This window comes from Scatophagus argus, chromosome 10, assembly GCF_020382885.2.
Source record: "Scatophagus argus isolate fScaArg1 chromosome 10, fScaArg1.pri, whole genome shotgun sequence".
NCBI classification, from domain to species: domain Eukaryota; kingdom Metazoa; phylum Chordata; class Actinopteri; family Scatophagidae; genus Scatophagus; species Scatophagus argus.
In genome coordinates this window covers 20,047,149-20,063,028 of record NC_058502.1, presented here as the reverse complement: position 1 = coordinate 20,063,028, position 15,880 = coordinate 20,047,149, and the positions used below count along the sequence as shown (strand labels likewise).

Genomic DNA, 15,880 nt, shown 5'->3' with positions numbered 1-15,880 from the left:
CATTTTCAGGTTAGTGTATTAGTAGGTTAGACAACCTGCAGATAAATCACTGCTCCCAGCAAAGAAATAGTCCTGCCTGCAGCTACCAGTAAAACAGCAATTTAAGATTTTACACAAACAAGGTAAATCATTAAGCTTAGGAGAAGCTCGCTTGTTAATTCTTTTAAACTGCAGACCTCCGTTATACAGCTATGTTAAGCTAAGCTAAGCGGCTCTAGCTATTCATAGTAGCTAGCATGATTTACCTCTGTTAAATCTAAAATTTAGCAGAGAGGACAAGTGCGGAAAGAAACTGACCTGAAGACAACAGATCTGAGGGGACAGTCAGTGATAACAGCTGTGGAGTTACAGGCTGTTTAAGTTCTTTCAATTCTGATGAATGAAATATATGTTGTAATTTATGTGACACATCAGGACTTTGGCAAAAACAAAGTAAACAATGTATGTAACAAAGAACACAGACAGCAGCATAGTTTTTAGGGGTTTAATGGGTGTACAGATTTGTTTAAAGGAAGTGATAAACACATACAAAAATACCCTTTCAATACATTTTAGAAACAAACATCTAAATGGCCTGTTTTGTTAAATGTTTCCAAACAGCAAAACATGAGTTGTCTGAAACAGAGTGGTGCAGATTTCGTTCAAAAGAGACCTACCTGCTATGAATGCTATTTAAAAAAAAAAAAAAAAAAAAATTAATCACATGGTACAAATATGCAAATATAAATAAAGTGATAAGAAAACCCCCAATAATGATGAATATGACTTTTGAAAAAACTGTTCTCTGTACATTTAGCTGGGGAAGCTGATGCTGGAAAAAGAGCCTGTGTCCCAACTCTACGTGCTCCAAAGAGGGTGCCTCCTCAGCATCACTCTGTACTTTGTTTTATACATACATCTTATGTGCTGAAATCAAACACAAAGTCACCCAGCTTCACACCATAAAAGATGGAGGGTCGGGGCCCAAGGCAGGAAAAAAAGCTGTCTCCTGACCTCCAGCCCCACCCCAGCCGTGGCCCCAGGAGATGTCTTTTAAGAACCTCCACAGGAGGCACAGAGGGTTAACACCCAAAATGAAGGGAATTCAGTCTCTCTCCATAAACACGACCATCTATTCATGCACATTCACACACAGTCAACCATATATATGCATGTATACGCACACAAACCAGCACAACTCATCAAAAGCTTCCAACCATTCTTTTTCTCCCACTGAGCACCATAAACCCTTTCATACAAAAACAACCAGGACCTGACTTCATCAGAAACAAGCTTCACTAGCAAACAGACCACAGTGAACTGTTCGAGGTGAGTGTGAGTGAGAATTTGGGGTGGTGGTAGTGGTGGTGTTGTTGTTTTGCCCTCCTGATAGACTAGAGGTTAATTTTTAGGTCCAGCAATCTCTGAATCAGGTACCTACACAAAAGTGATATTCACACAATTACTGGTGACTGTTTTAACTGTCCAGTGTTCACTTTCTGGTGTCAGCCACACCTGGCATCTATGGCCTGTAACACACCATGAAAAGTATGCAGAAAACTCATCAAACTTTTAATCCAAGATGAACAACAGGCGCGACACTGAAGCTACACTGAACAGAAAGATTAGTGAAGCATTCTGATATGGTTGTTCTTCGCTGTGCTGTGCTAAATCCTTCCAAGAGTTAAACAGTATCTGAAAAGGTTTAGTCACATTTCATCACTTCCAGACAATGAATGACATTTCCTGTTGTTGTAAGGATAATGTGTATTTTTTTTTTGCTCTTACCGGCACCTGAGAAGCACTGATGTCACTGGCCGTCTACGATCACCTACGCACTGCAAGTCCAATACTAACCTGGAGTCCTCTTTGGGTGGTTGTGGTGGTCCAAAGGTGTCATGTCCAAGCAAACCCTCAATAAAGCCTCCCTGCAACTGTATCCAAACCTATACAATGTTTACAAAAAATATCCAGGGCTGGAGACATTGTTTTGGGACAAGCAATCGAGAAAAACAAAACAAAACAAAACAAAACAAAAAAAAAATACAATTTTTTAAACTTTTTTTTCTTTTTAGATAAAACTACAATAGAATGGTCAAAAGACTTGACAGTGATCTTTTGCTTTTTTTTTTTTTAAGACAAAAAATTATGTTATGTACATCGACATTTACTGTACAAGTTCCTGTTCCGGAGAAAAGAAAACAAAAGACAAGAAAACAAAAAAACCCATCAGCATACATCAAAAGTGTGTGCAGCAAGTGTTGATAAATGTTCTGGGCTGTTTTATAACATGTTGACTGGAACAAAAAACAAAAAAAAAAAAAAAGGGAAAATGAAAAAAGAAAAACACGTTTTCCATCTGTACTGTGTACACTTATAAACACTGAGGGAGAAGATGAGTGGAAAACTGTTGCTTTAGTTCTCATATCAGATATCGCCGTGACTGTTGTGTTAAATGCCCTCTGGAAGTGTGACAGAGGGAGCTGGCAACACCTGGTTTGATCAAATCACCTATCCACTGGCAAATCTATAATCTCTGAAGATTTGAGGTGAGGTGTCCGTCCTGCTGCTTCACACTTGACACCGACCAACCTGAAAACACTCCCTGTCCCTGCGTGAAGTCATCTTCTCGGTGTTTGACTTAACTGTAAAGCCCCACCTCTGTGTATGTTACGCATCCACTCTTGTCATGTGTTCAAGCTATGTGGATTCTGGCCTTCTCAGTTTCTTTCAGCCTCTTGGCCTGCTCCTCCAGAGACGGAGAGTGGGGTCTCTTGGAGGCCGCTCCGTTCAGCGGGTCAGCTCCTCTGCTCACTAACGTGGGGATGGAGCTGCCGACGGGGGACGCCGCGTGCTTGGATGCCACGTGTTCTACAAAGAGAAAGAGAAGGACGAGAACTGTGTTCAGTTTAGCGTCAACACGTCAAGCAACTCAATCATCTTTTGATTATGAGTTTTTGGTGCCTCAAACTATTTTTTTGTTTTGTTTTCAAGTCTAGTTTCTTGGTCGTGTTAAAAAGGCAGTGAAATACTTCTGGTCATAGTTTTCCAAAAGCCAATCATAGCGATGAACTTATTGAACAATGCCAAATATTAGATACTCACTTGAGCCAATGACAGGAATGGACATGCCCTTTTCTTCCGTGGCAGGAGAAGCGTCAGTGGTGAGGGTGCCCTCGAACACGGGGGGCTTGGGAGGTGTGATGCTAGACAAGCCGAGACACACAAAATTACAACATTAAATAAAACACACCAAAAGCCTCAATTAATGTGATGGTGACATGTGAAATAGCAGAAGCTCACTTGTGGCGGTTGAGGGCCAGTTTGATTGAGTTTTTCACGACACGACAACTGTTGCTGGCTGGGAGAGGTGAGGAGGCGTCGGGCAGTTCCATGCTGGGAAGTCTCTGAAGGAGGAAACAGAAGCATTATACACCATCACACTGAGAGTGTAACTGCTCAACATTACTTAAAATCAAACCCTTCAGATATAAAATGGAGCTGACTGTTTACAAAGACGACATTACCTGCGTTCTTGAGGTATCAATGGTTGGAATGGGCTTAGCCTTTGATCCAGAAAGGGACGTCTAATGGTGAAGAGACAATTATGAAAACACTCATCTTTAGTCTGACTTTACACAGTTAACAGTAGCAGACAGAGTGAATAACACTTACAACATGTCCTTCTCCATGTGTGTAGCAGTCAGAGGATGGTGGATATGGCTCTTTAAATGCAGAGTCATCGTTGGACACCACCTGCAGCAAAAACACTACGGCGTCAAAACTTTGCATGTGAATCAATTTTTTTTTTTTTTTTTAACATGCGATAAAATTTAAATCCAACAGAATGGGAACAGCTGAGAACACCCCACTTACCTCTGCGTCTTTGTGTCTCTTGGGCAGGTCCTCTTCTGTAGGCGAGTGCGGTCTCTTGGCAGGTGCTCCATTGACAGAGTCGTCCAGGCCGTTGGGCTCCTCTCTGGGGCTGCTGGTGGCGTTTGGAGTCACATCTCCGCTCAGCACTGTGGTGATGGAGCTGCTGGCTGGTGGTGAGGGAGCCTTTGCTTTAACTGGAGGCTCTTCAGGGTGAGCATACACACAATGAAGAAAATGAGATCAGGAGGGTTATCCACATCTCCTTTCAACACATCCAATACCAATATGAACATGTAGTTCATTGATATTGTACTCAGGATTTAGAGGTTTTTTTTGGGGGGAAAAAAAACACAACAAAGAACTTACAGACTTACTTACAGATTCAGCTGGTGTAATGGTTGGTGGAATAATTACTCACTTGAACCGATGACAGGGATGGACATGCCCTGGTCTTGAGCAGCTGGTGCTGCGCAGGGGGCTGCACTAGGTGCTGCGCTGGGTGTTGCACTGGGTGCTGCACTGGGTGCTGCACTCGGGGCTGCACAGGGGGCTGCACTGGGGGCTGGAGAACCCTCCACAAAAAGCTGTTTGGGAGGGGTGACACTGCAATATACAGAGGAGACAAAACAGTTCATCAGTAGTGACAAAGAAAGGTAGAATATGCTTTAGAACAGAAAATCTGGGGATACAACAGATCAAATGCAACTGGCAATTACAACACTAAAAATGTAGGAGGCACAAATAAAAATATAAACTGCATTGTAAGTGTAGAGGTGCATCATACCCGTCGTCAGTGTCGGACACCGGCTTGGAGGGTTTGCTGGTCGGGGAGCTAAAGGGAGTCCCTGAGTCTGTATCTCTGGAGCTGTCCAGATGACTGCTGTCCAGAGAGATCCGCTTGGAGCTTCCCCCATTAGAGCTACGGTTCAACTCAGCTATGCTCTACACAAAACAAGAAGTAAGCAGACACACAACAGACAAAGAGGAAGAATATTAACTTTTCAACACCATAGGTTTTTAAAAAATGACCAAGGATTTGAGGAAGAAGTCTCACCCTCTTTTTCTTCTGCACCAGTTCAGGAGGGAGGTACTGATGAAGTTGTTTCTTTTTCACATGTGTTGCTTCAATCTTCATCCCATCCTTCAGCATGTTGATGTTATTGGCTTGTCTGTACACTGCAGAGAACATGTCATGTTAAGGTTCACTGATTACTGCCAGGGACGTATGAACATTGAATCCTAGTGACTGCTGGTCATTTCTTCTATACTGATACTTTAACCCTCAAACTTGCCGAATGAATATTTTTCTAAAGTTTTATGCAGTACAAGAAGAAGTGCCAAACAGTGTTTTGGTAAAATGGTTTACTTCAGTTTGGCACTGCCTTATTGGATTTACAACACGATTTCCATGCATGTTCACAACTTCCACTCCTACGTTCAAGCTAGTAATATATTTGGAATTGCTGAGCACAAAAAAATGCTTAAATATGTTACTTTTAATACAAGTAAAAAAGTATCTCATACAGACTGTTTCTATCATTTTCTTAGTAGCCAAAAAAGCTCACGTGTGGAACAATATGATTCACTTTGTGGCGGTCAACAAAGCTAAACTGTGAAAATAGTCCCTGCACACTTGAATTTACTGTCGTTATTTTAAATGGGTGATTACCATATTAATACTCACTTTATATGCCTGCCCAGTACAGTATACATGTAAATATTTTACTTCTATGACAAGGAACAGAGAGAATATAGCAGGGCCTACCAGTGTCTGTGAAGGACTGGATGTCGTATGTCAGGTCAATGTTCACACTCTCTGCATTCTCCACTTTCTTGAAGATGATCCCAATGAACCACATGGAAACAAACTCGTTCCTGTTACACAAACACATAAAATAACTGTTAGCACTTTTTGTCTTTTAAATGCAGGTTTCAGACTATAGTGTTGAACATGTTTGTGATAACAAAGCAGGTTAATGGGGGTAGAATATGCACACTGTATTCTCAAAGCTGCATTCAACTATTTCCATGTGTACTCATGAAAAGCTGAGTTTCCCAAGAAAAGGTTTCATAATGATTAGCAGGATTTGCATCTCTTTGCATGGGCGTATAAAAGTGGACTCACTCGTTGCGGTTCTCTTTGGAGCCAGGGAAAGACTGGGGGTTGACATGAGCCAGGGTGATGTACTCATTCCTCTCAAGGTTTCCCACCAGAACACGAATCTTTGACTCGACCAAACCGATCCTGAGGGAAAACATTAAGAGTGTGTTCACAGATGTGCAGGAAAACGTAAGTTATCGTCACAGCATTGCAGTGCAGTTTCCTGGCTTGGTTCCTTAAGTAGTTCTTTCAGTGGAGAAAACATTCAAAGAATTGTAAAACACTTGGGAATAATGCAGTTGGCTGAGTCAACCTGTACCGATGCCTTTTAAAAATTTTAATACAATGAAGGGTGAGAGCGGTTTTATATGATTTCACCTCACAGACTCCTTCAACACTCACCATTCTAAGTGGTTTTCTTCTGTGGACGCGCTGGCAGTCAGAACAATGTAATGCCTGCAGCACAAAACAAGACAAGTGTAGGAGGAACTTTACTGACCACAGTTAGGATGAGTCAAATTTGCCCAACCCAAAAGTGAAAACAATAAGTTGGTTGTGGAAAAAAAAAAAGTACATCTAATCATCTGATTGGAGTGCACAGCCTGTTGCCTGCCAAGACTGTTAATGTCACAAAAACAGCTGCTGTGCACAAACCATTTTAATACCCATAACACTGCGTTTTAAAATATTAGACCAAATACATACACACTACAAATGAAAGAATTGTGATCTTAGTTCTAAGCAAGCAAATTATGATGCCTCATGTGAAATGTGCAGCTCTACAGCTATTGTTTGTTTGTTGTTTAGTAATGTTCAATCCACAAGTCCTTTAACTGAGAAAAACACCTACTTGTACTTCTGGAAAAAGTTGGGTGGCTCAAAGAGTTTGGACCATTCTGCTTTTCCCTGAAGAATCTCATCAGTGACGCTGAGGCCTGTTCAATGCCACACACCACACAAAGACAAATGGGGCTTAACAAGTCAACATTCAAAGTGAAACATTGAGGAGTGTAAACTAAGGTGCTCACCCTTTCTTACATACTAATCATATTTATAAAAAACAGAACTAGACAAGAAATCAGGTGAACAGGTGTTAAACGTTTCAGAGTTGTCTCGTTCATGCCGTCTGTCATACCGTATTTGAACTCCTCGCTCATGATGGTGCGCGTTGACGTGGACACATTGTACGTGGAGTTCTGCTGAGGATACGCCGGTGTGATGATGGGCATCAGGTGGTATCTGTCTGATGGGTTGACCTAAAACAAACAAACAAAAAAAGAAAAACCAAACAGACAGAGGCCAAGGTTGGTTTCACCACAGAAATGGGGGCATTCACCAACAATGCACACTCCTTCCATCAAACTGGAGTCTGGGAACTTTACCGCCACACACCCAAAAATGTCGTAAAAGGAAGGGCGCATCCCGCAGGGTACATCCCTGTTCTCTTTACTGCCTTCATGTTTCCCTCAAGTGATGCAAGGAAGGATGAAACACGGAAACATTGTGAAATGAGATGGGCTTCCCTCTCTGAAGTCATGTGAAGCCACATGTCAGTTACTGATGAAGCCTGGACAACCCATCTGTGGGCTGCAACACAGCTTCAAGCACCAATAATTAATGTAACGAGAACGTGACATACCACTCAGTGAGTCGCCATCTTTTGTGCCGTTAATTTTAGCTTTTTAATGCTAAATACATGCTCATCGAGACTTAACAACAACTGCTTAACAAGCATCAGCACATGAATAACAGACCTGTAGTGTACAGATGAGTTAAACTGCAGTTCGTAAGTAGATCGCAATTAACTGATTCTGCACAACATTGTGTTTGTTAATTTTTTTTTGAGTAGTGCGGTTTACGATGAGTATGCGTCATAGTAAAAAAAAAAAAAAAGATAGTAAAAAGAGCATTGACATTTGGAAATTTATAAAACTGTATCTAAAATTAATAGTGACTGTTGTCAGCAGTGGGACTAAATGGAAACAACACCAGTAGATAATTAAAAAGTGTTTATTGCTGAAGGGACACTACAAACATGACAAGCAGATTCAACAACTAGAGTGTTTTCTATTAAGGTTAAAGACCAGTTAGTTTGGGAAGTTTTAAATATTATTATGAAAAACACTAAAAGCAAAACTTACACCAAGGCCCTGGCCAAGTAAAAGAATTCAAACGAATAGCCTAAAAGGTGTGCAAAAGTGTCCTTCATAAATATTAATTTCACTGTACACAGTACTGTTATTCCTCTGTCCCACGGGTTTTTGACTGTTTTTTTTTTTTTTTAACACAAAAGTCAGATCTGCTGTGCTATTCAATTGTGAATGCATTTTTATTGAGAAGATGTGTCTGTCTGATAAAAGATGCCCACGTAGAAAGTCTTCCTCTGGGGAGCCTCCTCCGAGCAGAGTTAAGGCCATTGGAACTCATATAGAGGACCCGATCAATTTCCGGGTCACATGAGGACAAAAGAATGAGGAGACATGAAATAAGAGAAAGTAAATGTACCTATCCTCCATCTGTTGAGCCAACACCAACAAACTTTTCACAACTCAACAGATTAACTCTGTCCAGACAGGTTTCCTGTATCTTCACAGCAGAAAAAACATTATAACCATGTAGAGATTAAAACACTGGTGTCATACTTACTCTAGGGTCCCACACAGGTAAATTCAGATTGCTGTCCTCAGGCTGTTTCAATAGCACAGGATTTGGCCACTCCCTGTGGAATGGAAATGACTAATGTAGTAAAATGTGTGAATACGGAAATATAATTTCCACAGCACAAGGCTGTGAGATACTGCCATCAAGTGGACGAGGACGAATATGAAGTTAGAACTGGACAAGCTAAATTCTCACCATTTGGAAAACACCAAGAAGAACTTGTGGACCAGCGTGGCAGCCACAGCGTTAGGGTAGAGCTGGCAGGTCCTGGCCACCAGCATGGCCCAGGACACTCCACCCAGAAACCCCAACATGTTGGAGTAGATCCCACGACCTGCAGGCAGAGGACATGTGACAGTCAGGTAGTGACTGCTTCAAAGTGCTGGTGTTCAAAAAGATAAGCACAGTGTCAGTTGACAGGAGATGAATGTCTTCATCTTTCTGCACACTAATTTCCCATCACTTTTTAGAATATTTATATATTTGATATATTAGCTCTTAAAAATGGATGTATGGTTGGATGCAGTAGTACAAAAAAAAACAAAAAAAAAACAAAAAAGGAAAAAAGTGTGTCTGGCACTACAAAAACATTTGAATCCACTTACGCTTTGCCCACAGTTTGATAGCTCTTAAAGTCAGTCTGAAGTTTTCTTTGTTTGGCACCAGGTACAAAATTTCATCAGTCACTCGACAGCCTGAAAGAAAAAGAAAAATAATCAGAAATCTAAAACACTGAAAAGAATTAATGTGTAAATTCCAAAGGAGAGAAAGCATATTCTACTATTGTACTTATTAAATTTCCCTCTAAAAACAAAAAAAACAACAACACCAGTATCAGGCCTCAAGTCAATATCAACTTCTCTACTGTATGTAACACAATAGAAGCCACATAGTTTACCATTAAGGCTGCGGATACAGCGAATGTCCAAGTTTCTCAGTATAGAGTCTCCTCTCAGGTCCAGGTTGTCTGGAATGGACTGTAAGGCCAGTCTGGCAAAAAGCAGGTCAATCTACCCCGACAGAAACAGAATTTATGAAGTCATGATGAAACACTGCATTAATATCACATTTTTTGTAACTGGCAAGACTGCCCTGGAGAGCTGAACTAGGTGGTTCTCAGAGTCAAACTTTGAAAAGGCTGATCAGCTAGAGTTAGTTAGCTATTAACAGCCGGTTTGCAGCTCTATCAGAGCACCCTTATAATCTATAGGTAGACAGATTCTAGTTCAAATCAGTATATATTTTCCCCATTATATCAGATATAATGCGGACAGCTATTACGTTTCAGTCTAAATGTTTTTATTTAGAAATTAACAAAGAAAATAAAAAGACTGAATGAAAATAAGCAGAGGTTTCAAACTGAGGCAGATACTGTTGTTTACCTTGTGCTTGTCTGTCACCTTATTTTTATTTTTAAATCACTTACCTCTATTCCATCAAATTTGAATTTTATCACTGGCACAAAAGCATCCTCGACAGCCTTGAAAAAGCAATAAACGAGAGGATATCAACAAATTTGAGACAAAACAAAGTCACAGGGTGGCTGACATCATGAACTCAAAGATTAATATTAATACTACATGAACCAGAGATGAGAATCAAGGTCAAGAACACAGAGCTTTCTGAGTATCATATTTCAAAGGCCTGTAAAAGTAATGTTTCCAACATGCGACTCTTTCAGAAAGTCACCTACAGTGCTTAGAAACTGTTTGGAGACGGCTGACAAATTTGAACAAGGGTGGGTTCAAATTCAGGTCAAGCAATAATCTCGACATGAGTTGTGATTAAATGTATGTCCATGATAAAATCTGGACATTTTTTACTGGCTAAAATAATAACAACAAGCAACCAGTCAGAATGACCATTTTGGCTTCATGTCCAAGTATATACCCATTTCTTACTGTGAAGCACTGCTTGAGTGAAAATGAACACAAAGTCAATTATGTGGAAATAGTTTGAATATCTCAAAAGTGACAAAGTGCAGATTGACACAATTTGCAAAATTTGCAGGCAGTCAGTTGAAGGTGACCAAGATGGGAAACAACAAAAGGTACCAAAAAAAGGTACCACCCCATAGATCCCAATTTTTAATTTTAATAAACTACACTATCTATATCTCTATATATATATCTATATATAGACAGATACATAGATATGTGTATAAATATAAGTTCTTCCCCTCATCCAGCCATGTCTTTATGGACTTAGCATTGCATTGTCCAAAATGTCTTGGTATGCTGAGGCATTAAGATTTCCCTTCACTGGAAGTAAGGGGTCGAGCCCAACCCCTGAAAAACAGCTCCATAAAGAGGTGTGTCTGGATACTTTCATCTACATAGATTATATTCTTAAATTTAATAAGAACCAATGTGATATATTTTGCCATATCAGCAGACCTGAGTTCAGCTTCAGAATACATGAGCATAGAGTGAAATGAGAGTAACTTCTGGATGTCTCTGAAGACCATGGCTTCAAGATTAAGCAACTACAATATCATCCTCCTCTTAAAATATCCAAGAAACAAAAGGTTACTCACAGCAACATTGATTAACCAATTAAAATGCACTCAGACCATCTGCTGAAGTATTGCGTTTGGATAACATCAGCAAGATGAGAAATAAATTTTCTTTTGTTTTACTGCAGCTAAACACTTGGCATTTGACAAATAGTAGCTAGTTTGGCAATTTTATTCAAGTATAATTTACTGTCACAACAAATAAAAAGTGTGTTCACACTTTTCCATGTATATTGCTGTTAATAAATGCACACACCTTGGGAAATTAACAGTGTTTACCAGCAGACCCAGCAACACCATAGACAATGCTCTGGGGAATTGCTCATCTGCTGAGAGTTACGACATTATTACACGCTCTAGTGAAGTGCTTTCTTTTCTACCTATCAAGCAAAAGTTAACTTCGACTCAGCCATACAGATGCAATCCAGCATCAGATCCAATATACACTAATATTAGGAATAGCTCTTGTTCTGACTTCAGATTAGGACTCACTTTACTTACAGATTGCCACAGAGACTTACCCTCAAGTCTTTGATCTCTTCGTGCTGTTTAAATTTCTCAAAGAAAGACTGGAAGAAGTCACTTCTCTCTACATGTCGTGGAGCCACACATAAGGCGTCAATATCAGCTCCTGGAAGAAAACAATATCTGTAATCTGTGTTGCTCAGAACTATAAAAGGTTGTTCACTTCAGTAACTATTTGAGAAATGCGCAACAAAGTTTATGCGTTCGAAGCTAAACAGAGTTTGTGTGACAATAAGGAATGAATAAGCTAAAATGAAGTGCGGCAGCAGCTGAATATTGCATTATACGACTCTCTTAAGTGATAAAGCGCAACCCTGTTTTAGATAGTCCAATCAAATAATATGTTAAGAGTTTTGATCATTTCTCTGAAACTTAAGCTGCATTTCATTTGTTTGCTCAGCTCTGAGGTTCATTTGCTCCCATATGCAATATGGAGAACTTCAACTGATTACACAGGAAAATAATTGGCAGTTTTCTCATTTGATTTACCCACCACCAACTTTGCAGATTAGGTTTCAACATCCTTAATTGTTCAGATTATTGAAAAACACTATGGTTTGATGGAGGGAAAAAAAGACTTTTAAAATAATGTGGTAGCACAAAAAAACCCACAGTAATGCATTTTTTTGTTTGTAGACAAAGAGGCACACAACCACATCCACACTAATGTCTACAGTAAGCTTGTGTTTACCCAGTTTCCAGACCCCAAAACTAACCTTTTCAAAAACACTCTATAGCAGAAGAATATGACAATGCCAGCCTCATGGTTTAGTGTGGTCAGGGTGAAATGAGCTTTTCAAAAACAACGATGCATGCCTGCTTAGTGAGGGCCAGTGCAGTGTAGCAGTTATGTTTTGTTACCTCTGTGTTACTTTGTTTCCCTTTAAATGTCAACACGGCAAATCACAAAGTATACACGTGTTGTCCATTAAGGTTTAATGTCATGTGGCGGCAACGAATGAAAGTCTACAATACTAAAATATCAACTAGTCATACCTTTTGTGTGTACTCCAAGTCGGTACGACCCAAATGTAAATATCTTGCCTCCAACACAGCTTATAGCTGATGGTGGTAGGTTCTGTTGAGGAGAGAAGAAAGAGCGAAGTCAATATGATGTATTTTGCTTCCTCTTTAAGGGACAACAATAAAAAGCTTTACCGTCTCTGATTGAAAGTCACCATTGCAGACTCAATAACATATCATAAATCAAAGCTTCTGCTTAGGGGCATTCAACACCACAAGAGGACCTACCTTTAATTCACTGATCTCTGCAATCCATTCTTTAACAAAGTTATTCAACTTTCCAAGAACTGCTAGTCTGAAAGGAGATACAAGTTTTAGCAGGCGCTTCATTCAAAATTTCCATTCACTAAGCATATAGTGAGAGAATGACAGAAATACACCACACACACATTCACGGATTCAGCTGCCAGAAATATGTGCATTCAAAATATATATGTTTAGTTACCACAAAAACGGGAAAACACACAAAGCACAGTACAACAGCCTGACAGCAGATGCAACCTTGGAAAAGTTTGATGAGAAGTTTCCATTTTTAATGGGACTACCAGAGAAGTGCAGGTGCATTACATGTCTTAGATGTTTCTGTATGTATCCCTTACACAGGTAGGTGTGACTGCTGGAATGAAAGGCATGCAGTTAAGACCGCCAGTAACTAGGTTGTGATGAATGTAATCATATTTGCTGTTCCTCACCTATGGTTCAATTCCTCTTCATCTTCAAACACCCCAAAAGGTTTCATGGCATCACAGAGTTTCTTTGTGTACTGGTGGTCTATTTCTCGTGGGGGTGCAAGACTAATGGCCGAGGTGATACCATAGTGTTTCTGAGGCTGCTGCCCACCTGGCATGGTGCTGCGAGGGAACACAACACGGGAACAAGGCGGAATACATTAAATGTCACTTCACGTCACTACGTTAATTTTTCCATGGCTACTCAATCTCCCTATTAAATAATGAACAGTAAACGAACTTGCTATTCGTTTGTTGAAGCCAAGGGAATCATCATCCACTGCCGAAAATGAAGATGTTTTTCTTAACCAGTTTAAGACTCTCTTTTCTATAACGGCGAACCCATGCGTAAACACGGGGAAACTAACTTACATACTGTGACAGCAGTGTGCATAATCTCAATTACTTGGTCAAGTTTAACAATGAGCCCATATTTGTATATAATTCCTAAATTTATAAGTGATCTTAACGTAATTGTAGAAACGTGTGTGAAATACGCTACTACCCAACCTCAGCCGGCGGGGAACGAATGTTAGCGTGCAGGCTACAAACAGGTTGGAAGCGCTAACAAATTAGCTAATTTAGCAAGTTAGCAAATGTTAGCTGACTGCTACGGAAGAATTGGTTTAACGTATACCTCGTTTTTTGTTGGACCTGTGTGAAAGCTGGTGTCTTGTCGCACAAAATGTACAAGTGATACCCGTGCATTCTGTTAGACATATCTACACTATAATTTCCCAAAACAAACCAGCGAGGTAGCCACCAAACCGTGGCTGCAGGCCTTGTTTGGTTGTTGTGACAGTTAGCTAACGTTAGCTTTTAGCCTATTCTTTGGGACTATCTTAAACGCGAACAAAAATGTTCATAAATGGAAAATATGCCACATGCATAACTTACCTTGACATTTCTTTCATGACACTGTAAAAAGCTTGTACTGTTTTTTCCTGCTGTAAACCCGTAAAAAACTAAGAAAGTCAGCAAGTGGAAATGATAACAGCCTCGACCTGATTACAACAATGGTCACTTTTCAGAGACCAGTTCAAACCTTCCCACTGAACCGGAATCACTTCTTATAAGATAACGTATCAACTCGTAATCCCGAAAGAAAATTCATATCTGACTCATCTACAAAACGCACAGTATTTTTTGGATGTTAGCAGCTAAACTCTCGTATAATTGCTGTTAGGCCTTTTTAATATTCAAAACTACAAATATAACGGCGCTTGTCGAGACAGCGTCTGCGTGCAGCACGCTGGGCAACCATAGTCTGTAAGCAAGCGCTTCACAAATCACGTGACCAAGGCCCGCCGCTACGGGGCCGAGCTCGGCCCGACGCAATTCAGCACAGCTAACTGCAACATGTCTATGCACGCTTGTCACTCACCGTGTGTTTGCTGTAGTAAAATATATCATATGTATTTAAATTAATTTATAATTGAATATAAATAAGGTAACGCGAGAACTAAAGTATAATAGTGGCGAGAAGATATGTCGGCCAAATTTCTGTCATTCAATATTTGCTATGTTTTGTAAGGTTATGATGACTGATATGTACTGTTCAGTAGAACCTCCGTTAGGCCCACCGCACAAAACTGTTTACAGATGGCTATTTACGAATTAAACATAATGTGGTTACTGTAACAGTTATATTTTTAAAGCCGTAATTAGGCAGTTTACATATTTGGGGATTGCTGAAACAAAGTAAAATAATACATCTCATGTGTGCATTTTTCTGTACAAAATGAAACGTGCATGTCTGACAAATAAACTCCTGTGTTGTGTTTACTGTTTGTGTGTGCCCCTGCCTGCGTCCATCAATCACCGATAAATAGAAAAAGATAAATAGAAGCAGATAATGTAAGACAAAAGTATAAAACTAAAAATCTGATGAATAAATAATGAGTTGTATCAATATGTAATTGTAGGGCAAATAACCATGAGATGATAACTGTCTGTTTGGTGTAGTTGATACTGATGGATAGCAGATACAGTTGCAAAAGCGAAAATCAAGATAGCACCAATGTTGGCACTCATCCCTCTTCTCCCTCAAAGTTGTTCTCTCAGAGCACCCAAAAAAAAAGAAAAAAAAGAAAAAAATACAGTACCGGTACTCTAACAGAAAACATGTAATTTCATTAATTAAAACTGTCTCTCAATTCGTATCCAAAGGATTATTATTCCCCATCAAAATATGCAATGCTTACAATGACACTGGTTTTAAAAGGCAGAAAAACTTCTCCCACTTGTAATGCTCAAATTGTTATAATTTATGTGTCTCAAATCAATTGAAGTACACCAATGCAAAGCTGTTCTTGTTCATGACCTTATGCTGTTACTTACAGGGTGTTTGAGTATGTAAAAAAAGTAGAGTTTGTGTGAAATTTGCTACTTACCCAATAAACTGTTTGCCAGTTTCAAATGTCACAAATTATGTAGTGAACTCACAGTGTCTAACATCTAGCGACTGATAAA

General features: G+C 39.7%; 1 protein-coding gene across 3 annotated transcripts; it reads right to left on the bottom strand.

The window, feature by feature from the left end:
* Positions 1-470: 470 nt before the first annotated feature.
* Positions 471-14,726, bottom strand: papolg (poly(A) polymerase gamma). Of its 3 annotated transcripts, XM_046401102.1 has the most exons (24): positions 14,306-14,726; positions 13,373-13,531; positions 12,909-12,975; positions 12,654-12,735; positions 11,654-11,763; positions 10,044-10,097; positions 9,516-9,627; positions 9,223-9,312; positions 8,813-8,951; positions 8,603-8,675; positions 7,092-7,212; positions 6,807-6,891; positions 6,359-6,412; positions 5,981-6,100; positions 5,621-5,730; positions 4,910-5,031; positions 4,640-4,797; positions 4,274-4,458; positions 3,856-4,058; positions 3,655-3,735; positions 3,507-3,566; positions 3,283-3,386; positions 3,085-3,185; positions 471-2,850 (listed from the first exon to the last, which is right to left on the bottom strand). In XM_046401102.1, the coding sequence occupies exons 1-24, from the start codon at positions 14,320-14,322 to the stop codon at positions 2,675-2,677; spliced, it is 2,583 nt and encodes an 860-aa protein (XP_046257058.1). In that variant the 5' UTR covers positions 14,323-14,726; the 3' UTR covers positions 471-2,674. The 3 variants fall into 3 exon arrangements, with proteins under 3 accessions (XP_046257058.1, XP_046257059.1, XP_046257060.1); XM_046401103.1 differs by lacking the exons at positions 471-2,850; positions 3,085-3,185; positions 3,283-3,386; ... (7 more) ...; positions 5,981-6,100; positions 6,359-6,412 and having other exon boundaries at positions 6,803-6,891; positions 14,306-14,722; XM_046401104.1 differs by lacking the exons at positions 471-2,850; positions 3,085-3,185; positions 3,283-3,386; ... (10 more) ...; positions 7,092-7,212; positions 8,603-8,675 and having other exon boundaries at positions 8,809-8,951; positions 14,306-14,719.
* Positions 14,727-15,880: the final 1,154 nt, after the last annotated feature.